The 25,694-nt window shown below is 37.7% G+C and overlaps 1 protein-coding gene across 1 annotated transcript in view; it reads left to right on the top strand.

The window, feature by feature from the left end:
* The window catches only part of poln (polymerase (DNA directed) nu), a 53,960-nt gene that overhangs the window by 4,416 nt on the left and 23,850 nt on the right, over positions 1 to 25,694 (top strand). Inside the window, exons 6-17 of the mRNA XM_053233432.1 lie at positions 1,529 to 2,098; positions 2,899 to 3,065; positions 3,197 to 3,309; positions 4,781 to 4,929; positions 7,211 to 7,279; positions 7,379 to 7,439; positions 7,743 to 7,807; positions 8,187 to 8,270; positions 8,399 to 8,494; positions 9,528 to 9,584; positions 9,709 to 9,762; positions 11,036 to 11,101. Coding sequence (XP_053089407.1) covers positions 1,529 to 2,098; positions 2,899 to 3,065; positions 3,197 to 3,309; positions 4,781 to 4,929; positions 7,211 to 7,279; positions 7,379 to 7,439; positions 7,743 to 7,807; positions 8,187 to 8,270; positions 8,399 to 8,494; positions 9,528 to 9,584; positions 9,709 to 9,762; positions 11,036 to 11,101 — 1,551 coding nt within the window. The remainder of the gene's footprint in view (positions 1 to 1,528; positions 2,099 to 2,898; positions 3,066 to 3,196; positions 3,310 to 4,780; positions 4,930 to 7,210; positions 7,280 to 7,378; positions 7,440 to 7,742; positions 7,808 to 8,186; positions 8,271 to 8,398; positions 8,495 to 9,527; positions 9,585 to 9,708; positions 9,763 to 11,035; positions 11,102 to 25,694) is intronic.

The following is a 25,694-nucleotide window of genomic DNA, read 5'->3' as shown; positions in this document are numbered from 1 at the left end:
AACAAATCCTTTGAATTGTATTGCTATAAATTTCACCTCTGAGATTTACCTTGAATCTTATTTATACAGTTTGCACCTCTTTGAACAGAAGCAGCTGACTCGTTTGATCTTCCTGACCTCTCTAATCTGCTTTGTAACACCGCTAGAATTTGCTGACAACATCATCAGAGTGTCTGTGTTTGTGTGCGTGCATGCGTATGTGGGGTTTTAATAATATGAGGAGCTTTAGAGTTATTCACACATGCTGCCCAGGGAGTAGTGGTACATTCAGGAGCAGTTAAAGTTATTGACCTTTGCATTCTTTTCATGCAGAGCTGGCTACACTGCAGTCCTCAGCACTGCAGTACATTATGGGCGTGAATATATCATGCTGACTAGAAGGATGCATATTCATAACCAATGCTGCTTCAGTATATACATAAAAAAAAAAAAAAGACAATCCTACCCTGAGTGCAGCATTATAGCATTTCTCTACGTTGGGGAATAAGTGCTAAAATCAAGATTTTAAAATTTTTCAGCATAAAATATTTAAACACATCCAGTCTTACTCAGATAGTGATATTAGTTTGTTAGACCTCCATATGGATCCATAAAAAGCACATACAGTGTGCAAGCAAAGACATGCTTGCTATTCATCACCTATGGCTGTTTGTAAAGAAAAACTTAACAGGATCTCTAGTGCTTTGTATATGCATTTATGGGGCATTACCTCAAGGTGAAACTGAACCTGATGAATAATGGCAAAGCGCTTAACTGACTAAAACTGAATTGACTGTTTATGGGTCTGTGACAAAATGGGAAGAAAAAAGTTCTGTTTAATGTAATCTCAACCATCTTCACGTTGGTTTCATGTGTTCTTAAATACTTTAATTTTCAACAGAATCTTGGAGTCAATACTCCCTGGTCATGTTAAATGGTATAACCATCAGTAAACAGTTTTTCAGGCTCTCACAAAAAAAAAAAGAAAAAAGAAAAGAAGAACATTAAAAAATAGAAAATTCTGTAAGTTCATTACATTGATAGTTCAGTAATTAATGAATTTATATCGGAAACTATGAGAAATGCATTGGTCAGACCAGACACCAATAAAATCCACCTAAATAAAATTTTTAATTAAAAAAAATAAAAATAAAAATTGATTTGCTTTTCAAAGCTGTTACTTTTGCACCAAGTTCATCTAGGAGAAGATTTATAAGTTGGACACCATGTGTATCATAAAGACACATTTTGTCAATGATCTTGTAGGGACAATAATGTGTAGTTTTTTAGAGGGTAAAGAGAAAGTTATAAGCAGATATGGTTCTAATACACAGTATAGATTTTAGAGTAAAGTCACGCTGATGACTTTTGATGACTTTGAAAATTTTTTGTTGCTATTTTAAAACAAATTTTCAATGTTTAATATCTAACTTCTAATTTTTATTTTATTATTTTTTTTTTTTTACGGTTTTAATTCAATTCAGTACAACTACATTCTCATATACTAATTTGTTTATTCACTCACTCATTTCTTGCCATTCATTCATAGGTAGGTCAGAGGAGTTCTGGAGTAGAGTGTGTGCAGAACGTCACCCTTCCAGCCAAGCAGCATGGAAAGTGGGAGCCTCCTCGATCGTCAAAAGGGACTTCTCAAATCACACTGTCGCAGGAGCCATGCGCTAATCAAACCTCAAACATCAGTGGATACACTAAAGTGCAACCTATTCACCAGTTACAGCAGAGCAAAGGTAGAAGGCAATTCCTATATCCACTGAAAAGTAATCAGGAGGAGATGCCAGTACAGACAACTGTCCCTTTGAGAGAATGTAAGAAACAAGAAAAAGTGGAAATCATCTCTGACATCCCTAAAGCTGCCCAACAGAGGTGCTCTGCTTCAGAGGTGAATGAGCAGATACACCCGGAGAGAGACAGGGATGGGGACAAGACCTTAGAGACTACCAAACGTACTCTAGCCCTAACCTCTGACCCCCGAGTGTGTGATGCCAGCTGTCTCTCACAGAAAGAGAGGATGTATGTGTTGGAGGAGGCTGCAAGAGCAAGGGCGCTGGTGGTTACGATGGTATATCAGGATGGAACCACACAACTGGACCCTGAGCAGGTGGGCTGAGAAACCAGCTTTACTCTGGCATACAGCCTTTTAACATCGGCTCTTCAAACATTTCGTGTTTTCCTCTTTTAAACTGCTGTTTGTAGGCATTTGTCTAATGACTCTCCCAGCTAACTGCTCTCAATATTCAATGTCATTTTTCATTCTACTGATTTTACATGATTTTATCGTTTTGTCAAGACATAAAACATGTTTTGCCAGACAGTGAATGGAAACTGTGTCTCCATGTGTCTATTATGGCTTTCACAACAAACTCTATTAAAAATACATGATTGTCAAAGGGCAAAAGAAAGTGTTTCCTAATTTTTTTCCCTCAAATTACTCTTGTATAAAAAGGGTTCTCATTATCATTTTTTTTTTTTTTCAGATTAAGTATACATTTAATTATAAAAATGAACAGTGTAAGCCAAGTTTCAAAAATGACTTAGGCACTGAATCTCAAACAGTGCTCCATTGGACATGTAGTACACTGTGTAGGTTTCACAATGGCATTATGTTATGCCCTGTGTAGTGAGAGTATACAGTGAATAGGAACTGTGTGCTGAAGAAGCCTTCTCATTTACATTTACATTCTCATAATTTATTTTCTTAAAAAAGTACACAATTTTCATTTGCATTGTTTTATGTGCTACAAACGAAATTACAGTATAAAATTAGAGGCTCTTTAACACACCAATTCAATCATACAATCAAGTAAAAATATTTAAAGTAATCCACAGTGGAATTCATTTTTAATAAATTTCCCTGCCTAATCAATTTCACTGAGGTGTGTTTTGACCTTTATCATGCAGAAATGTCCCCTTGCTGTGTGTGGAGTTTTGGTACTGCTGAAGAAGAGTCTAGATTCACTTGTTCTGGAGGAGACTGGAGATGTTGAGGAGAAGTTGCTGTTTCTGAGACTGGAACAGAGACCTGTCTGGGCTCAGCAAGACCCACACAACCAGGATCTATTCACCAGGTGTGTGTGTGTGTTTGTCAGCGTGTGAGAGAGGACTCCCACAGCATTACTAGACGGGAGTCCATGGAACTTGTTAATGCTTTTTTTTTAGTATTTCATTCACAGATGGTTGTTGTTTGTGTTTGTTATAGAGAGATACTGTTGAAGATGGTGTGTGGAACTCAAACTTTAGTGTGTTATAAATCTAAAGATTTCCTCCGAACAGCACTCAGGCATTTCAACAAGGAACTGAGCTGGAAACAAGGCAAGACACCAACATATGTCACACACACCATAGCTGTTGTACAGCAGGAGCTCCCTAGCCGCGGTGTAGACTATAGATGGTACAAATATCATTCTGCTTCATTTATTTTCAGCCTTTGATCTGTAATTGTATATTACTATTTGCAAGTAATTTTTTAAACTGTAAATATGATTGGTAGCTGTGAATAACTATTTGCAAATATGTAGAGTACATGCAAATAAAAAATTTAAATTGCAAACTTTTAAGCAAGGATCTGTAAAAGAAAAATTGTAAACTACTGTTAAAAATCACATGAAAGGTTTCCTCCTTTTACTGACATTACTTAACTCTCCAATCCTGTCAATATGCTCTTCTTCTTTAATCACCTCATTTTTAATCTCCTTATTGAACTCATCAATTCTTAAAACTCAGGTAGCTCCTTTTCCTGTTCCTGTCACGAAAGGCGTGCCTCAGGGATCAGTTCTTCGTCTCCCCCCCTCCCATTCTCCCCCTCTGTCAGATAATTTGGCAGCACAGTCTTAGCTTACACTGTTTTGCACAGGACACTGAGATCTGCGATGTGTCTAAGATCCATCATACCTCTACCACCCACATCTTTAACAGCATGTGTTCAAGATTTATGAAAAATTATGAATGAACTGTTAAATTGAAAGTGAAAGTTTGCTGAAAGCTTTTCTGTAGCATCATAACATTTCTTTACTTCGAAGATAACTTAATTTGAAAGAGTCAGAAACCCTGGTTTATGCTTTTATAAACTCGTGCCTAGGCAAATGCAATTCTTTCTTCATTTACATATCCAGTAAACATCTAAATAGGCTGTAGTGTGTTTACAGTTTAGTTGCCAGGATCCACACACGTAGAAGTTACCTCTCTACTTGAACAGTTACCATACACTGGCTGTCTGTCTGTCTCTTCCTGAATGAAGCACTACTTCTTACATATAAAGCACTTTGTATCCACTCCGTATCTCACAGAGATTCCCCATACTCACACTTCAGCTAACAAACTCAGTTTCTCTGGTAATGCACTACTCATGGTTTATAAAATCAGAACTTTGTCGTCTCCATTCCACAATATCTGTGTCATTGTTGTTGTTCGTTTTCTTTCAGTATTGTTCAATATTGTACCTTTATTCCATGTTTTTTTTTTTTTTTTTGTAGTGACTGAGCATTAGGAAGGTATAATAAAAAGAAGTATCAGTATTTACACATTATTCACCTGCTAAATGTATAATACAATTTAATAAACCTACATCACAAAAAAATTACCTCAGTTTTTTGCTAATGGCTAAAGGGTAGAATACACTGACTGAAACAGCATAACTGAATTTTCCTTGGATCATTAATATTTATGGAATGTCAAAGATACTGTGATGTACTGTATTGTATGTACAGTATGAACAGTGTTTACTGCAACTAGATACTGCGACTGGTCATTGAATACATGTTGGTTTGTGTACATTTTTTGTCAGTGGCAGGTTGTCAGGTGTTGGATCCTCAGATTGCTGCCTGGTTACTAGATCCTGCTGATTCTGCTTCCTGCTTTCAGGACCTTTTCAACAAGTACTGTACTCGGACCACCACACACACCCCTGCACAGGCAGAGCTCAGACACAGGAAGGTCAGAACACACAAATTACATTCTACCACAACGTACATCTCGACTCATATAGCCAGAACACAGACATATACACACATACATAGAGGCACTTTTCCATATTGTGCACTGACAGTTTGGACGAGTAAGGCCTTCTCAATCATTAGTCAGTCTGAAAGTGATACTTTCACTTTCACTTTCACATGGTACATAATTAAATGAATCAAAAAGCACAAAACATCTAAAGTGCATTGTGGAAAGCTAACGGGCTGAAAACATACTCAAAACTCTTTCTCATTGTTCAGTAATACAGCAATGAATAAGGGTGAACCTTTGGCAAGTGCATCAATTGAGCACAAAGCCAGCACCAAATAAATCAGGGCTCAGACTAATCTTTTTAAGAACCGTACAAGAATCATCAACCATCCCAAACTGAAAATTGACCTTCCCTAATATTATTTATTTGTTTGTTTGTTTGTTTATCATCAACATCATCATTATTTATTTATTTATTTATTTATTTATTTATTTATTTTTTAACAATAGAGTTAGATTTATTTCTTGGTTTAATCTCGTCTACTTCTATAATGACTTAAGCTGTCAGGTGCTTTTGGATTATCTTGAATATATTCACATAATTATGACTAAATAAGCATGAGCATTGGTAAGAACTTAACAATTACAAAGACAGCAATAAGTACAACATATTATATAAAATTTATTTTCTGAGCACACAATGCAATTATACACAAGGGAGTAGACAAATGAATAAAAAACAAAGTATGCTGCAGACTACTTTAAAATGCTACAGTAAAAGCACTCCCCTTTAGCTTGTGTATGGTTTGACGCACACACTCACAACTGATTTTTTTTTTTTAAACAACAGTTTTATGGAGTATTGAATACACTACTTTCTGTTTCAGATTGCTCTAAAGTACAAAATAGTCTGCTCCTTTCTCTTTGCTTGGAACACGCTTGGAACACTCTTGGAACACAAAAGCCACACCACTGTTGGCAACTCTTTTCAGAAGAAAAATAGCTAAAGCACGCTCGAAAAAAGTCACAAGGTGACGTTAGTGGGGCAGTGTTGATCCGTGATTGGTTGTTGGAATATAGTGGAATGATTGGTTGCAACCACAACACTGTCAGGCATTTACATACTGATGGCGAGTTGAGGGAACCTTCTCTCTCAACTCGTATATCATCAGCAGTTGTGATGTGAGCTGGAGAGCTCAAGCCTAGATTTCTAACCTTGTATAACTGCATCGGGATTTGATCAGGCAATAGTCGATACCAATTCATTAATATAAACATTATGCCTTCAAAGTCTGTCATACAGATTAATAAGCAAATAATGATATGAATAAGTGTTACTAGCCTACTCATGGAAGACATACCTGGCAGAAAACTTGAAAGAGCACTTTCCATCACCAGATAAGTTAACTGACAGTTAACTAACTTAGCTATGTAATCTAGCCACTGTGTCACTCAAAACATACTGAACTAATGAACCAGAGTAGTTTACTTTAAAAATGTGCGTAGCTTAACATTAATGGTGTATTTTTGTTCACATTTTTTACCTCATCATCATTTTTTGACTGCTAGCACACTGACATCTGCTTCAGGTCTTTTTAAAAATCCCAGCATCACTGATAGTAACTAGTATGCGCAGTTTTCCTGCTCAGCTTAAAGCAAAGGAGCAAATACTTATATAAATAACTAGTATTAAGCATTCTGTAAACTGTTTCCATTGTGTTTTTCAGGGGGTCAGATATCCAGAACATGTCGTATTTCTGCAGTGCCACAGCTCTGTCCTTAGCCTCAGTTTGTGCCTGTTATGTCTGTCTGACAGCTTACATTTAAAAACAATGCCTTCTACAACTCATAATACAGAGCTTGTTTTGTTTAATGTCTGCGGTTGAGCTGATTCAGGGTTTAAATAATGTTTTCAATGCAGTCAAACCGCTGTAGGGCTTGGTTAAATTTGGGCCAAGACCACTTCACATAGGCTGTGTTTTTACCTGCTTAAATGAACCAAGGAGGTAAGTGCACCAGGGTTTGAGTCAAACAGACTAAACACTGCATGTGAAAGCACCCTGAGTCTCACACACCCTTACCTTCACAGAATGAACTCAAAGTCAATAAGATCAGAATTTAAACACACTTTTATATAGAGCTGGAAAAATAGATCACGTTTGTGTCTTGGTACAGTGTGAATGTTTAATTCAAGTAATAGTTTAAAAGTATATTTTTTAAATTATTTAATTCACTTAACCCTATTCCCTCTATTCCAAATTTAATTCAGGTAACCCATGTGATCTCCAGTCTGTCTCACCTACACAGGGTAATGGTGGAGCTTCGGAATAAGCTGGAGGTACATTCCTTTGACCTAAAATATAACCTTTATTTAAAAAAAAACAAAAAAAAAACTGCACTTTTCACCAGTTTCACCATTGCTCCTCTCCCTCGGTAGACACAGGGCTTATGGGAGCTCTACTTCTGCATGGAACAGAAAATGATTCCAGTTTTAGCAGGTACACTGTTAAAGGACAGGAAACTTAAAATATATTTTTTAAATGTGCTTAAAGATACACTCTATGCACTCAATGAGGTGTCTGCTACTTCAGTTCAGTTCTACTTTTAGATCTGGGCAAAGGGAATATTAGAGTGCATATGAGTAGTCACAAGTACGGTCTGATGCATTTATCTTCATTAATACAGTATCATGTAAGGAAGCCATTTATAATAGGAGATATACTGCACATTTAATTACTCTGAGTAGATGGAAACTCCAGTCTAGTTTACCTAAGTGCTCTCTATGTATCTATTTCTCTCAGCTATGGAGAGCCACAGGATCCATGTGGACAGAGATGCCTTAAAGAAGACATCAGAGATGCTGGGGGTAATAAAGTCTGTGTGTGTGTTTATGTAAGAAAGAGACAGTGTCTGTCAGTGCCTATTCACACTATAACATCTTTGCAATGCCAGCCAAGTGCTAATATCTAGCACATAGTGTACACATGTACACCGGAGACGGAGAGAGGGCAATTGTGATGAAGAAAGCTCTCAGAGGAACACTCTGCCCCAGAGAGTTATGCTGTAGATTTAATATTGATGCCAGGACCTGCTACTTCTGGCACTTACCTGTTCACAGAGTACAGTGTGACCTGCCTCCCTCTTTCTGCCTCTAAAATTATCCACCTCCTTTTAAACTCTATCAGACTTTCTCTCTCTCTCTCTCTCTCTCTCAATCTATCTGTCTGTCTATGTATCTATCTCAGACTAAGATGAAGCAGTTGGAGCAGAAGGCTCACCAGACTGCTGGTCAGAAGTTCCTGTTGTCCAGCAGTTCTCAGCTTCGACTGGTCAGGGTTCGCATTTGTATGAAAACGAGATAAGCAGTATTCAAATGTTCACCGTATGTATAGAGAATGCTAGCTATGCAGAATGATGTCTGTATATACACACAGTAATATCTAGCTCTTGTTGTCAGATTCTGTTTGAGAAGCTCCGCCTGCATGAACGCTGTGAGAATAAGAAGCTACCCAAAACAATGCTCAAACAGCAGCAGTCTACCTCAGAGGCTGTGGTACACACGCATCCACACAGATGCAATTTACAAACTGCAATCTACTTTAACACCCCTGAAACACACACACACACACACACCCTATTACGATTTTGTTTGTTTCTTTGGGTGATGTCTACAATAAAATATTTGCATATCTCCTATATCATAACTGTTTGTGAGAGAGTTTTTAGCTACAAACCTGGATGGTTGCACTACACACAGTCGTTTGATGATTCTACCTATATCATTTTTGATCGTGAATTTATTTATAAAACAGCACAGTCATGATATTCTCATGCAAATATAAAGGGAGACTTTGCACAGGTTATATGTCATTCTAAGGACCCATTTAATCAGCCTGTGAAATTGTACACAATTTTTTTGTGCTCCCAGTGAAGACTGGGAGATAACGTGATGCAACACATAGCAACTAAATGTTTGAGAGGCTCTTCCAAAGCACTGTTTTGTGATTGCTGGAATTATTTGAAAAATTCCGGGGATGTTCACATAAAGCTAAATATTGCAGTGAGCAAAAAAGTATTTTCCAATGCAAAAGGCAATATCTGCTTGAAAAATCAGAGATGTCTAAAATAAAAAGATTTGATTATCCTGCCTCATCATGCAGAATAAATTTGGTCTGACTATGCCCATGTTCTGTGCTCAGATGTATTTGGACTATAGCAGTTTTTGTGATTATGGCTTTTGTGCTTTGGTATGTTTAATTTGAAAGACTCACTTCAAATGAACATGTTGGAAGTTGTATCATGTTTTATGCTCACAATTTTTTTTAAGTGCCTTAAATACAGTCTGATCCTAATCCTGTAATCTCAAAATATACTGTATCTTCCCATAGACTAAACTGCATGTTTAGCTGCTGCTTGTTAAGGGCTTTAAGTTTCAGCTTCATGTTCAGGATGTGGTAGAGGAGATTATTCAGTTGTCATGTCAAACTTTCCACTCACCCCTGAAAGCCTGCTTTGTTCGTTAGGTAAACATACCAATACTAGACAAACAAAACCTATATTTTGCTGCATTTCTTTGCCTCTTACAGCTCTTACAGCTCCAGGACCTGCACCCCCTTCCCAAAATCGTTCTGGAGTTCAGGCAGGTGTGTGTAACATTGCGTGTGTTTGTATTGGCCTGCAGCTCTGTTTGAGTGCTTTTATTCTCTGTGTGTCCCTTACCCACCTCCAGTCTATATGTGTGTAACCTTTTTTTGTGTTCCTTCATAGGTTCACAAGATCAAGTCTACATTTCTGGATGGAATTCTATCTTGTATGACAAAGGTAGTCCAACTGATAGTGTATAATCTTTCCAGTTGCATATTGATTGAATCGGTAGCCTTCAGAGAAAAACCCCTCTCATGCTGTCTAAGCACTAAAACATCTTCACTAAAGAACAGACATAACTGTCTTCAGTAACACTGTACTGACTGCACCCACAGAAAACTTTCTTCTAGCTTTAACAAGCCAATTTCACGTGTGTGTGTGTGTGTGTGTGTGTGTGTGTGCTATAAATATACAATAATGTACCTATTAAGTGTAATATCCCCTTTTGAGATAGTTGACTCAGTTGCTTTTTAGTACTGTATTTATTTATTACATCTTAAGGGTTTTTCCCAAACATCTTGGAAAACCTATTAATTATGTAGACCTAGTTTTCCAGCCATGGAAAATCCCTAGAAAATCAATTAAACATTCTGGAAATATTAATGAATTTTGTCCTGTGCTGTTGAGACACAGACATTGCATATTGTAGTGTATTATCTGCATATTCATCTAGTGTGATCATAATCAGTAAGCTGTGAATCAACACATTTAAATAGATTTTGTGACTTTCTTGAGCATTATGCTTTGAGTGTATTAAAATAGCACTCCTTCAACCTTAGCTAATGATTATATCTGCCAAGATATGTCAAGGCTGTCCCTTTCCCTTTCACACTTACATGTATATATAGTTATTTAGCAGATGCTCTTATCCAGAGAGATTTATAAAACCTGCAGACAGTTTAAAGCATAGCAATACAAAGTACATAGTGAACCTTCAAGAATGTGTACCCTGAAGGACAAGAGACTAATGCTAGTTAGAGTGTTGGTGTGGGCTATGTGGTGACTAAAAGACGATTTAAAGCCGAAGTGCATTAACAATACATAAGGCACTAAAGAAAAAGATGATTTCAGATCTAAGTGTATAAATTGTAATAGAAAAAAATTAAAAGCCAAGACATACTACAAATGGCAATCAGTGCTAGGTAAGTGTAAAGAAAATAAGGTGTGAAGTTATTTAGACCTTTGTTGAAAGAGTAAAGACATGATGCTGTTTGGAGTGCTGTTTGGAGAATTTTCATTTCATTTTCATTTTGGTACACACAAACGAGCAACACCAGATGGCGCTGCATGGCAACAGTCAGATAATTAAAAATATCAAACTCAGGGTGCCCTATTGATCAAAAGAGTCCTAAATGACGCTAATAATATTTTCATTCTACTATTAAAATTTATAGTATTTAATTTGCTCTTTCTTCTTCTCTGTCCGCCTTTCTCTCTTTTTGTTGCTCAGACGTTCATCTCCTCCACATGGAATCAGACGAGTACTGTGAGTGGTCGACTGTCTGCCAAACATCCAGTGAGTGTCCTCCATTCCTCTTTCACTCTTATCATTTCTCTTTCCTCATCCCTCATTCTTGATACCTTTTTCTGCTTACCCTCTCTTTCTTTTCCATGGCCATTTCTTTTCCTTTGGTTTTTTAGCTTTTTGTCTCTTTGTGGGGAACAAATGTCCCAGACTGTCTTTGCGTTGTCCTGTAATGAGAAAAAAAAGCCTGTTAACTAAAAAAACATAAATGAATAACATTAATAGTAATAAATAAATAATAGATGCAACTTACAATACAAGTTTAATACAAGTTTAATATATGCAACCATTTTCTGTCTTCTTTTTTTTTTTTTCTTTTCAGTTTTCCAGCACTGGAGAACACTTTCCCTAATATTTTGTGGTTTCCATGAACAATAAGACAGCTACTGGTATACATAACTACAAATTTTCTCTGAAAAGGTTTAATCTCAGAACGGACAAATTATACAGGTTTAGTGACTCATTGACTCATTAATGCTCTACAAAAGAACATACACTAAATGGTTTGTGGACACCTGACCATCACACCTATATGTGGTCCTTCTCCAAACTGTTGTCACAAAGTTGGAAGCGCACAAATGTATAGGATGTTTTTGTATGCTGTAGCATTACAATTTCCCTTCACTGGAACTAAGTGGCCCAAACCTGTTCCAGAATGACAATGCCCCTGTGCACAAAGTGAGCTCCATGAAGACATGGTTTGTCAAGGTTGGTGAGGAAGAACTTGAGTAGACTGCACAGAACCCAATCACAACCCAGAGTGGAACGCAGACTGCACCCCAGGCCTCCTCACCCAACATCAGTGCATGATCTCACTAATGTTCTTGTGGCTGAATGATCACAAATCCCCACAGCCACACTCCAAAATCTAGCGAAAAGCCTTCCCAGAACAGTGGAGGTTATTATAACAGTAAAGGGGGACTAAGTCTGGAATGGGATTTTCAAAAAGTACGTATAGGTGTGATGGTTTGGTGTCCACATACTTTTGGCCATATACTGTATATAAATAGAGCTGAGGTTGGAGAAAAAATATTGCTGTAAGGTAAAGATTAGATTACAGTGTAGGCATAACATTACAGAACTACACAAGTCTATGGAAACAGCCCACAAATATAGCAACTGCGTGTTGTTAGGGCTTTAGTGCTTTAGTCATGGTGTGGAAACAGAGAGATAGTTCTACTGAAATATTTATTAACCAGCACACACTTTGTGCAGAGGAGACAAAAGCGAGACGAGATTCAATCACAATTGGTGTGTGTGTGTGAAAGAGAGAGAGAGAAGTAGCGAGAGAGAGAGAGAGAGAGAGAGAGAGAGAGAGGTAGTTTAGCCAGCATAGCCTTTTCTTTATAGCACAATCATTTTCACAGAACAGCAGCTAAGCACTAGACGGGGTAACTCATTCTCTGAGTCTCTGGGTTACACACACACACACATACACACGCTTAATGTGCTTTGACATTGAGTGGCATTTATGTGGTGTGTATTAGTCGGTCTGAAGCCTGTACTATATTGCTCACTGTTTTTCTGCCTCTCATGTCTGCACTTTTATGACCTCTCTGATCACTCAGCTTTTATGAACTCCCTCACTCTTTCAATGTACGCATAACTTCAGGGCTTGATTTATGGCCTCAATTTGTGCTCCAAAGCCTCGTGTGATTGTGATCTACAGTAGTTTTGTCATTCTTTCCTTTTTCCACTCCTGAACAACAGTGATGAAAATGTGATTAAAAACCCCAGCATTTTTATCCTACTTCCTATGCACCACTCTAGTGTATACTGTATGTGTGACAACAATTTAGATGTTTCCCTGTACCAAGAAAAGAACAGAAAAACTGTTCACTTGTATTCATCAATAAATGTTACAAAATATGCTATATATCTAAGTAACCCAAATTCAGAACAACCATTACACTCAAACAATGAAGGTATGAAAATGAGACAGACTTTAGAAAATGTCTTACCAAAACTGTTCATATGGCGTTTTGTCCAACTTACATTCACTACAAATTCTTTCCTCTGACGAGGGAGTGAGGAAAGGCTTCAGCAAAAATGTCTGCAAAAATGTCTGTGCTTCTGCTCTGATGTGGGAGAGATTGTCAGAGTATAATATGTGTCTTGTACAATGTTCTCCTCTCCTTCGTGTGTGTGTGTGTGCGTGTGTGTGTGTGTGTTTGATGTGAGTGGATCGATAGCTCATCTCTCGGTCGTTGTACAATTGGCAGGCTGAGACTGACTCTCCTATCTCTCTCTCTCTCTCTCTCTCTCTCTCTCACTCTCTCTCACACACACACACACACAGAGCAGGAGTCAGATATCCTCAAAAAGCACTGCTTTTTTAATCAGACAAATGAATCCATTATTTGCGTTTCACTCTGCAGTGTGGTGTTGATGTCTCTACAGTGCATTTGTCTTCATATTCATGCTGGAGTTTAATCAATGCTACTCTACATTCTGTATAACATAAGAGAATTTTTCTACTGAATTACAAACTATCCAATAAGACCTGGTTTTGTCGTAATTGGGGAAAAAAGGATCAGTAAAATCAGTTATCGACACAGCAAGGTGTGACCAAAGCCAAAACTTATGAACTAATAACCTAATTACCAGTTAGAAGATAATTACTAAGAAAAATAAAAAGCCTGGGAAGATTCATACATACTGCTGTAGTCTCTCTAGCCATTCACTTCAATAATTTTTACTTATACCATAGTGTAATGTCTGTTGTTTGATGGAAATTGTAAACTGTACACACTGGATTCTAAAATCCTTATGTAGTTATACCAAAAAGCTTGTCAGTTTTTGTGTCTTTGTGGGGAAAAAATGTCTCCATTATGATGGGACAGTGTGGACATTAGGGGACATTTTGCTTCATCTCCACCTGCTTGTCTCCAGCAAAAAACACAAACAGGAAAACACAGCTTTTAATGTAATAGTATAGCATAGGTTAGGATTTCTTCTCCCACCTCCTGATGAGCAGGACCTTTACTCTGTTTCTCCCTTTTGTTATTTAGGTTGACTTTATTATCACTGCTTCTGCCCCCACACACAACGCACACAGAGGAAACTTGCATACACACAAATGAGGTGAAAGTGGGGCTCATTGTAGTTCAGACTGTTTTCATGTAGGTTTATTTAAAGCAACATATGTGCAAAATTCAGCAACACAGCCTTCAGACATGGCACCAAAACTAAGAAAGCTAAGGGACTGATGTTCTTCTGTGTCGCCAGCCATACCAGCCATTTGTCAGTTAGGAGGGAAGAAACTTTCCCACAGTCATAATGAACATGTCACTTACATACACAGATGAAAACACAGCTATAAATCATGTTTCGATTTCTGTGACCACAAAGCAACTTCACACCCAAACCAAATGAGTTATTTCTAGCTGCGTTTAGACCAAAAGTACCAGACTGCAATTTAATTATTTTAGTGTGTACAAGTTTTAAAGTCATGTAACAAGTTGTGCAGCTCAGCCTAGTGATAACCAACTTAATGAACAATGCAGAAATAATGAAAACTACTGTACGAATTAGGGATATATTTAAAACAATTGTAGGTTTCTTAAATAGTTTTAATTAAAATATAAGGGACTGAAAAAGAAGGCTGCATAGACTATAGAAAGAAAAGTAAGTGTAAACTTATGGATTGAACTTTAACTTTGTGAGAGTGGGAACTGTTTTGAAAAATGGCTCTTGCCCATTTGTAGATAATAAGAAATAAAATAATAGGTTAAAAGAATGAATCATCTGTCTGAACAAAAGCAGCAAAGAATGACTAAACTAGGTTTTGACAGTCATTCTAACTTTGCAAAATCCATAAAGTACCAACATTAAGCCAAGAGAAGGGTGAAAGAAAACTGTATAAAGGGTTTAAAATATGAATAACCTTGAAAAAGGCATAGCTGATATATTATTTGTAAAGTATATTTGTATTCACTTTGAAAACAGATCAGTAAAAAAGAGAACAGAGGAGGATGTTACTCAGGACATTTATTGTGCCATTACAGCATACATATGTGCATAATTATCTGAAATAACTTTTATAACCATAACATCTAACTAGAAAATACATCATTATTTAAAACCCTTGATTTGTATGCAGTTTTTTTCTACTGAAAATAGAATATAAACATGTATCTAGTAAGGAATAAAACTTAGAGGCATCCTGTTATAGGTGTATACCACAGCGTGGTTGAATGCTCAAATCTGATTGGTCAGAATGTGTGGATTATTTTCCTATAACAGCACAGGTAGTTCTGGCTGTAACATGAACAATAGGTTAATATTAATGTGCTTGCTCTACTATGTTATTGTTTCTACAGTAACAACTCATACACAGGAACTTGTATGGCGGACATGCCAAATAATCTAAGAATAATAATAAATGGAGTAAAAAATATGTTGTTTAACAAAGTAATTCTTATAAATGTTGATGTAGTGAAGTTTTTATTAGGAGACATTTATTTAACATTTATGGAAGGAGTCTTGGTTATAAGAAAACCTTAGTAACTTAAACCATTAAAATGCATGGTGTGTCTTTCATGAATAAATTAAACATTGTAATAATTGGCAAATCATGGTGGTATAAGGGGAATGACACACTCCAGACCGTGGTGTGAAAATAATGCAAATATGAAAATATAAAATGAAAATCATGCACTCTGCTGGCACGTCATGCCGCATCCTGAATTCAGAAATGGGGTGTAAAAATGATAATAATTAGGTTTAAGTTGAGCTGGGGGTTGGCTTTGTCAGTCTAATTTAATTATGTGGCTTGAAGCAAAGCTCTATGTAGTGTTTATCTGTGCTAGTTATTCTGTAGTGTGAGTCATTCTCAATACTTCCTAAGAGCTACACACTCAGAATTAAGCTGCATTGTCTATGGTGATATCTTTCTGCTTCTCCTTTTAAAGCCTGAATTATAGCTTTTAAAATTCCCTGTGTTTTTAATCATTTTTATTATTATTGTTATTATTATGCAAAAAGAAATTCTCACACTTAATTTTAAATAATGGTTTCGCTCTCAGATTTTTAGAAACCGTTTGTAAGAAAGTTTGTTGGTTTGCTGAACCATCACCAACAGTTTGTCTGTGGAAAAATGGTGTTTTATTTCTTTCTTATAAAATGTTATCTGTAGATTTCTGCAGTCACTTACTACATACATATGTCAGTTTATTCCAGAAAAATCAGATTTAAAAAAAGAAAAAGAAAACAGTCCTTATTCATAAGTTGTGTGTGTTTCTTTAGATGTGTGTTTGCGTTCTGGTGACGCATCATTGACTCTGTTCAGTTTAATGAAGTCAGTTAACATGCATCTGTAAGCTTTCCTTCAGGATTATACACTCCCACTCCCATCTCATTACATCCTCACACACTCACTCACTCACAGTTACAAAAATCTTTTCTCTTACTCACACATGCAGACTCCAGAATTCTTATGAAAGCCCTTTACTCTGCTGTTGTGTAGCTGTAAAGTCAGCACAGTCCTTTTCCGCTGTCAGCTCCTGACTGGTTGTATAATGTATTAGGTAGAAGTCTCTGAAACGCTGTCTATATCATCAGCACTCACCTTAATAGTGAACTCGCTGCAGTCAGCTACACACAGTGAGGTCTCTCTGTTATCTGAATAGCAGGGGGGGAATCTACAGAGTAAGAATATGTGAGTGTATATTCCACAACCTTTGTAACATTCTGGTAAATGTTTGTACTTTTGTTCTTGATTGATTTTGTTAAGAGTTGTTTCTCTAACAGTACTAGAATTTGTATAGCTGCTTCCCCCAACACAAATCTTCAGCTTCTTGAAGAAAATTTGGCTCACAGTCAGAAAGCAATTTCTTAATTATATCTACAAAATAAATCTTTTAATCTTTCAACTGCATTTTTAACTGTATTTCATTATTTCAAAAAGTATTTGTACACCCACCATTTAAAGTCGGGGTCAGTGATTTTAGGTCAGAAAACTTTTTGTAATATTTGTTTTTTTTCAAGATCTGCCAAGGTTTATGCATTTTGCATATAGGAGCTCCACAGTTTAACATCAGAGTACACTGTTATGAGTTGTCACTCAAAAAAGTACATAATAGTCTTTATTAAAATAAAAATGGCACAAGAGCCAATCAACATATGAATGAATGTAGAATGATTCACAATTACCAGTATTATCGGACAGTTTTTAACTCTCCGATATTAACTGACACCCCTGGAAGCCCCGCCCCTTCTGCCAATTTCACATTAGTAATGCTATAGTCACTGAAACTACTAGTGCTCAGTATTCAATAAGTTTAGTTTGTTGTTACAGGGCAGAGAGATTTTAGACCAGCTCAGACTCAGTGACTGGCAGAGCAAAGCTGTTAGAGTATTAATAAACCACAGAACCAGGTTTGCTGCCATATTACCTTTAGAGCATAAGACAATAGAGAGAAAGCAGGACAGCACACTCTATATCAGGCTTCTATTCAAAGTCAGTGAGGTGCTTCTGTGCTTGTAACTGCAGGTCTTTTACTGTGTGTGTGTGTGTGTGTGTGTGTCAGTCAGTGTGAGCCAGTCAGTCACGTTTTATTCTCTGTGCTGGATTTGATTAGTTATAAAACAACAGTCACCAGTGTTTAATTGGGTTTTCTGGTGTGATGCTGTGCTTTGTGCTTTGTTAAGCAGTGCAAACAACAGCAGATGAGCAATAATTGCAGGAGGAGACAGAAATGGCAACAGCATGCTAATGAGTGAGTGAGTAAATTAAATAGACTGGGAAAGGTAAGTATGCTAAGAGGCAAACATGCTAAGCCACCATGCAACCCCTGCCCCCTCCCAATTTTTATTCTAAATTAAACCCATGACCGTTGGTTTAAGCTGAATTGTTTGATAATTTGTGTGTGTGTATGTGTGTGTGTATGTGTGCGTGTGTGTGTGTTGAATTCTCCCGCCTCTAATTCACCCACATAAAAAGCACATGCAGCATGTTTCACTGTTGTCATGCCAACTGGGTATCATTATGGGATGGCAGTAGAACTTGCCCATCGCCAGAACGATTGAGGGGTGCTGTTGCCATAGCGACAGCTTAGATAGCGAGTGAGTGCAGCGAGTGGGTAATTAGGTTTGAAATGTGTCGGGAAAAGGAAGGTGTTATTTTGATCAAAGATAGCAGCAGGGATGGAAATACACTCTTTTGTCTCTGAGACAGAGGCAGGTCTGTGGCATGGCACCACTTTGTTTTCACTGTCTCTTTATGTGCTTAAGGCTGGATTTGCATTTGGATGATTGAACTCAGATTGAGGCTCTGTAGGGCTTAGAAGTACTGAGATAGATGACTTCTGTAGATCATATTTTGCTATCTAATTAGATCACACCTTCTCTTCTAACGCTTTCTGTGTCTATGTCTTGAAGTTTGCAAGTAACATTGGTCCAGTTTTCTTTGCTGCTATGATGGAGTAACTCAGTTTATTAAAGCCAGTTGTCACACTGTATGAGATGATCCCAATAATCTTGGCAGAATTCTATGACTGACTGTGCAATAACATGTTCTCAATGTCAGATTATACAATAAACATCCTCTAATGTTAGACCGCTGATGAAAGAAAATTACTATATACTGCTTATGTCAATATTCAGTGTGATCCAGGCTTATGCAAAAAATGGGCTCACATAAACAGAAACATTCAACATGGGCTTGACATAATAAGGAATTTTTTTCTGTTTTATGGTTTGCCATTGCCAATACAGTATTTATAGCTGTCCTGTGAGTTCTGACATACTACACATAGCCTAACAGCACTCATACTCTATGATTTTAAATAAAAAATTTCTGACTTTGATTTTGATTGCTTTTGATTGCAGTGGTACTAAATCCAGCATATGTGTTGTGATGGCCAAAGGTGAGCGCATTATGTGTTCTAAGATTGCCAATGTCAACTCATGACCAAAGAATTATTTTACCCATAATAAACCCAGTTTTAGTGCATGTGAACTGCTGTCTGCTCCAGTCGACCATCTAAAATCTGTCAGCTTTGAGTTTGCTTTGGAATACTTATCCCCTAAATCTCCAAAAGCTTGTTAGGATGACTCAGGATGCTTGGCTGTGTGGCTATAATACTCCACTTCCATGGGAATCTCTTTAATCATTCAAGGAGTAACCAGCATTTTTCAGCCTAATCTTCAAGTGCATTTATAGCATGTGTGATTACCATGGGCAAGAATTTCAACACCTTTCCCTGTACGGAGCAAAGAACAGAAAACCTGTTTACTCACTTCTAATGGAAGTTGAAGGGCAGGTGTTGAAGTCTGTCAATAAATGTTTATGCAGAACATTTTGTAGAATTTTAAATTAATTATTTCGCCTGTGGTATTTGTGATTTAAGTGCTAAATGTGTATAACTTGTGTTTTGAGAGATGGGATTATTTTTCTCAGGGTAATATTTGTGGTTATGAGTGTAGGCAGAGTAGCTCAAAGTAAACACAGAAGTGCCTCAGGTTCTCCCTGACAGAAACTAAAACAAAAAATCAATAACTGGAGTTACTTTTTACTGTATTGCACTAGAGGTGGCAAGATGGGGATTCTTCTCATGTTGAAATTCTTGTTTGGTAATCACACATACATGGACATCCTGGAGTATTTCCTTTAAATCCAATTACCTCTTATGTCTCAATTTCCATTTCAGTACACATATAAACCCACACAGACACTCACTGGTTCATATGCACAGACAGCTCCCTCATCAGCTCTATTACCAAGGCCTGTGTGTGTCTGTGAGAGAGAGATAATGATCTGGACCCAGTCCAGGAAGCTGAGTGGGCGAGTGTGAGTCTACCTTTTGTATCTTGCAGTGACCAAACATATCCAGCAGGTGGCAGCATGAGCAGTGATTGGCATAAACAATGCATCGTTTCCTGCACATGAAGGACTGCCTGTGTGGAGAGCCACATACTCTCACTCTGATAGCGTAGTGTCAATGAACAGTGTGCCACCAGAATACTTGAGTGTGTGTTAGCAAAGCTCTTAGCAGGAAGATTTAAGCTAGTAGGATGAGATTTCGCTGCAGCACCACAGTTCCAGTATCTCCATTCTTTATACAAACATGTACAGACCTACCTTTTCAGACAAAACTTCTTCACACTTCCTGCCACTTTATGCACTTATTTATGTCCACACTTAAATTTGTCCTTTTCAGTTACTGACCAGGTCACTGTAGCATTCGTACAAAGCAGTATTAATCTCTAGTTTTTCACATTATAAATCTTTATAGATTTGCCAAATACTGGATCAGGATACTAACTATGTAAGAGTACTTGCAATAAAACCCGACATAGTGTGCTGTTATAGGAGAATAATCAGCAACAAGCTGATTGAAGCTTTCATTCCTGTAACACAGCGACATGCCATCAGTTACTTTCAGTTTTTTGTTCATTAAAGAAAGACACACTGCACTTTTTATCCATTTCTAGCTGCATTTAATGTTGCGATATGTCCATGAAACAAGTTGTTATAACAAGTATGTTGTAGCAGCTGTAAATGGTTGTTCCCTCACCAGCCTCTCTTATTTCTCTTGAAGTTAGTAACACCAAAAATGCAGTCTGTCACGTAACTGAGAAACCACAAAACGCAAACTAATCAGTCCTCAAGACTTTCTTCTTAAAGGAACCAGTTTAATGTGAATGAGCTGTTACTATAGAAACATATTAGCGTGACTGCAATAATATAAACCTGTGATTTAATTTACAGCTGGCACTATTGTCAGAGCTGCTCTTAGAGAAAATTAATCAACACCTGCTGACCAATCAGATTTGAGAATTCATGAGCACTGTGGTATAATTTAATATGAGCCACACTGCAGTTCGATTAACTAGCAGAGACATAGACATATTAATGCTTCTAAATGTGTCAAGGAGCTCCGGTCTAAACCCCCTGCAGAAACAGTGTGTGACTGATGTCTTTTGATTTCGTGTGTGTGTGTGTGTCAGCAGTTACACAGAGAGCTGACCCAAGCTTCTTCATTTCTGCCCCAGTCATCTGTTTGTGTTACCACAGTGAGGCAGACGGCATCACTCTGAGCCAAACTGTCACCACACTCACTTACACTTTTACACTCTCACAGAAACACACACGTATGTAGCCCAGAACATTAGTGTTTTTACTGGAGAATGACAGCCTCATTATTCACTGCTAATGAGAGAGAGAGCTTCCACATGGTGTAACACAAAAATAGGACACATATGGTGTTAGTTTTTTATGTTATATTAGAAAATTGATCCATGCTTTAGAAAATATTTAAAAATAAACAATTTCATAAATCACATGCATTTAGTTTCCTTAAGTAACAAAAGTTTTAAGAAGCACATCTTTCGATGGAGTTAGGAAACTACAAGTAGAACATTTTGTTTCTCTTAAATGTGAAAATATTATGAAAATTTCAACAGTGAAGTTCTGGCTATATTAACTATATAAACCACACAACATGTACAAACCAAAATCACAGTGCTGCATAAAACTAAAGTTCATTGATCTCGAATTTCATCCATATGGATACACTTGGGTGTGTGTGTGTGTGTGTGTGTGTACTTATGTACACACTGATATTGTTTCTAGTGTAGCATATGCTTAGGAGGAGAAGCCTGCAGGGTGGAGTCCATCCTTCTGTCACCCTGGCAACATTCCCCCCTTCGCCCGCCCCACCATGTGCAGCACAGTAGTGTGTGTGTTGTGTGTGTTTGTTTGCGCGCTATTGCTTAGACTCGGCAGTTAGCCCTTATTGCTCTCTGGTGTCAGAACTTTTACTATGACACTTACACCGTGTCTAACGGTTTCACGGTTAGACACGGTGTATTATCTGATGGCTAACTTAGAATTGATTTTTGACTTTTTTTTAAATTTTTTTTTCCAAAATATACCTGTCAATTACCATCTTTTTTTTTTCCCACCCAATCAAGTTCTTTATTCTAGTTGTTCTTATTACGGCTGCAACTCCCCAGAAATGTAGGTTGGATTTTGCAACCTCCTCCCTCTGGACTCCTCTTAATCACACTACATTTCTGCACTGTAAACCCTTTGGCTGTGTAATCCGCTGCTGCAGTAAACACATTACATTTTTACGTCTGCTGCTAATCCAAGCATGTTACATGATGGCAATCAAATGTACAGAAGAAAATGCCATTGCTGACCAGAACTAAACAAAAGACTCTCACGTTCAGTAACCGCTTTGTCCAAGTCAAGGTCATGGTGGTTCCAGAGCCTATCCTGGAAACACTACCCGTGAGGCAAGATTACAACTTGTATGAGATGCCAGTCCATCTCAGGTCACTATACAAACACACTCATATACACCTAGGGGCAATTTTAGCCAATCCACCTACTGGCATGTTTTTTTTTTTGTTGTTTTTTTTTTGAGAACCAGAGAATCTGGAGGAAACCTATGTGAACACAGGGAAAACATGCACAGAAACTCCACACAGACAGTAGCCCAAGTTCAGGATTAATCCAGGTACCCTGGAGCTGTGATGCAGCAATGGTACCCACTGCACCACTCTGCCTCGCTGCCCTTAAACAAAATTTTTTTGGCTCAGTGAGCAACCTTTAGTCACAGCCTCTTTCTTTAAGCTTATAACAACAACATGACAAATGCTGACAATGTAAGAGATTTTATGGAAAAGTCAATCACACTTTCACGTCATCATGGTGATTTGAATTTTTTGAGACAAAGTGTGTGATTGAAGGTGATGACTCTCTCTTTTCCTCTTTCTCTTTCTTGCTACTGAATAATTAAACAGTTTAGTAGTGAACGTACTGTACTGTACTGTACTCAAAGTGAGTGCATGTGTGCATGATCCAGATACTCTGAGGAAAATGCAGGCTATACATCTTCATAAAATGGCTTACTGTCGGTGCCTGTATGTGTTCCCAAATGTATATTTAAGATATCAAAACTGCTTTAAGTGCCAGTGCATGTTTAGAGACAGGTTTTGAAAACTGCTTCATTATGTACAGTGGTTTTGACTTTAGTCCCCTGTGGGTGTGAGAACAAGTGTCAGTCTGTCCATTGGTGAGAACCTGCATTTGGTGTACTTCTAAGCTGGATTAGAAAGAGAGCAGAGAACAATGCTGAGTCACACACACAGCAGTATCATCCATAGTTTTATCTCCATCTCTGCTCTCTTCCTCTCAGAGAGGGAGTGTTGTATTGCTGTAGATCGATGCGGCCACTCAGAGAAGCAGAAAGCTGCTGAGACTTGTGACTCGATCACACCCTGGCAGCGCAATATCTTTTTCCTAGAATGACGTGGAAATTAATTTTATACATACATATATATATATATATATATATATATATATATATATATATATATATATATATATATATATATACACACACAGTCAGGTTCGGAAGTATTTGGACAATAACAGAGTTTTTGTGATTTTGCCTTTATACACCACCACAATGGATTTGAAATAAAACAAGATAAAACCCAAGATGTGATCGAAGTGTAGACTTTCAGCTTTATTTTAAGAGGTTCCACAAAAATATAGCATTTACCATTTAGGAATTACAGCCATTTTCAACAAAGTACCTCCATTTTCAGGGGCTCAAAGGTATTTGGACAAAGTGACATAATTGTAAATATAACCATTATTTTAATACTTGGACAAAAATCCTTTGCAGTCAATGACTGCCTGAAGTCTGAAGCTCATGTTCTCAAAACTCAAATTCCGAGTTTCCTCCCTTTCCCAGCCCTTCACTGAAGCCACCTTCAGTTGCTACTTGTTTGTGGGTCTTTCTGCCTTCAGTCTTGTCTTCAGTAAGTGAAAAGCACACTCTATTGGGTTGAGATCAGGCGACTGACTTGGCCATTGAAGAATATTCCATTTCTTTGCCTTCAAAAAGTCTTGAGTTGCTTTCGCAGTATGTTTAGGGTCATTATCTACCTGCACTGTGAAGCGGCGTCCCATCAGTTTTGTAGCATTTGGCTGAATGTGAGCAGAGAGTACAGCCCTATACACCTCAGAGTTCATCTTGCTACTTCTGTCAGCAGTCGCATCATCAATAAACACCAGTGAGCCCGTTCCATTGGCAGCCATAAATGCCCATGTTTGACACGTGATGTGGTATACTTTGAATCATGAGCTGTTCCTTTCTTTCACTATACTTTTCTCTTCCCATCACTCTGGTACAGTTAATGGTTAATCTTGGTTTCATCAGTCCAAAGAATCATATTCCAGAACATGGGAGGCTTTTTTTTTTAGATGTTTTCTGGCAAAGTCTAATCTGGCTTTCCTGTTCTTGAATGTTACCAGTGGTTTGCACCTTGTTGTAAACCCTCTGTATTTACATTCTTTAAGGCGTCTCTTGATTGTAGATTTTGACAATGATACACCTACCTTCTCCAGAGTATTCTTGAGTTCTGTTGATGTTGTGAAGGGGTTTTTCTTCACCAATGAAAGGATTCTGCGATCATTCACTTTATTTGTCTTCCGTGGTCCTCCAGGCCTTTCGATGTTGTTGAGCTCACCAGTGCTTTCTTTCTTTTTAAGAGTGTACCCTACTGTTGATTTGGCCACATATAAGGTTTTTGCTATCTCTCTTATAGATTTATGTTGTTTTTTCAGCCTAATGATGGCCTCCTTCACTTGCATTGAGATCTCCTTGAACTGGTAGCTCCAGTTGAACAGCTGCGAAATGCCAACTCAATACCTGATATCAACTCCAGATCTTTTATCTGCTTCATTTGTCTTGGAGTAACGAGGGAATAGACCGCACCTGGTCAATTAACTTCTTGTAAGTCAGTTGTCCAAATACCTTTGAGCCCCTGAAAATGGAAATACTTTCCTTAAAATGGCTGTAATTCCTAAATGGTAAATGCCATATTTTTGTGGAACCTCTTAAAATAAAGCTGAAAGTCTATTGATCACATCTTGATTTCAAATCCATTGTGGTGGTGTATAAAGACAAAATCACCAGAACTCCGTCATTGTCCAAATATTTCCAGACCTGACTCTATATATATATATATATATATATATATATATATATATATATATATATATATATATACATATGTGTGTGTATAGTAAAGTTATAGATAGATAGATACACTATATTACCAAAAGTATTCGGTCACCTGCCTTGACTCACATATGAAGTGCCATCCCATTCCTAACCCATAGGGTTCAATATGATGTCGGTCCACCTTTTGCAGCTATTACAGCTTCAACTCTTCTGGGAAGGCTGTCCACAAGGTTGAGGAGTGTGTTTATAGGAATTTTTGACCATTCTTCCAGGTTGGGAGCATGGAATTGTCCAAAATGTTTTGGTATCCTGAAGCATTCAAAGTTCCTTTCACTGGAACTAAGGGGCCAAGCCCAACTCCTGAAAAACAACCCCACACCATAATTCCTCCTCCACCAAATTTCACACTCGGCACAATGCAGTCCGAAATGTACCGTTCTCCTGGCAACCTCCAAACCCAGACTCGTCCATCAGATTGCCAGATGGAAAAGCGTGATTCATCACTCCAGAGAACGCGTCTCCACTGCTCTAGAGTCCAGTGGCGGCGTGCTTTACACCACTGCATCCGACGCTTTGCATTGCACTTGGTGATGTGT

Source organism: Pangasianodon hypophthalmus, chromosome 4 (genome assembly GCF_027358585.1).
Source record: "Pangasianodon hypophthalmus isolate fPanHyp1 chromosome 4, fPanHyp1.pri, whole genome shotgun sequence".
NCBI lineage: Eukaryota > Metazoa > Chordata > Actinopteri > Siluriformes > Pangasiidae > Pangasianodon > Pangasianodon hypophthalmus.
The sequence above is the reverse complement of the archived record's forward strand: the minus strand, read 5'-3'. Positions and strand labels throughout refer to the sequence as shown.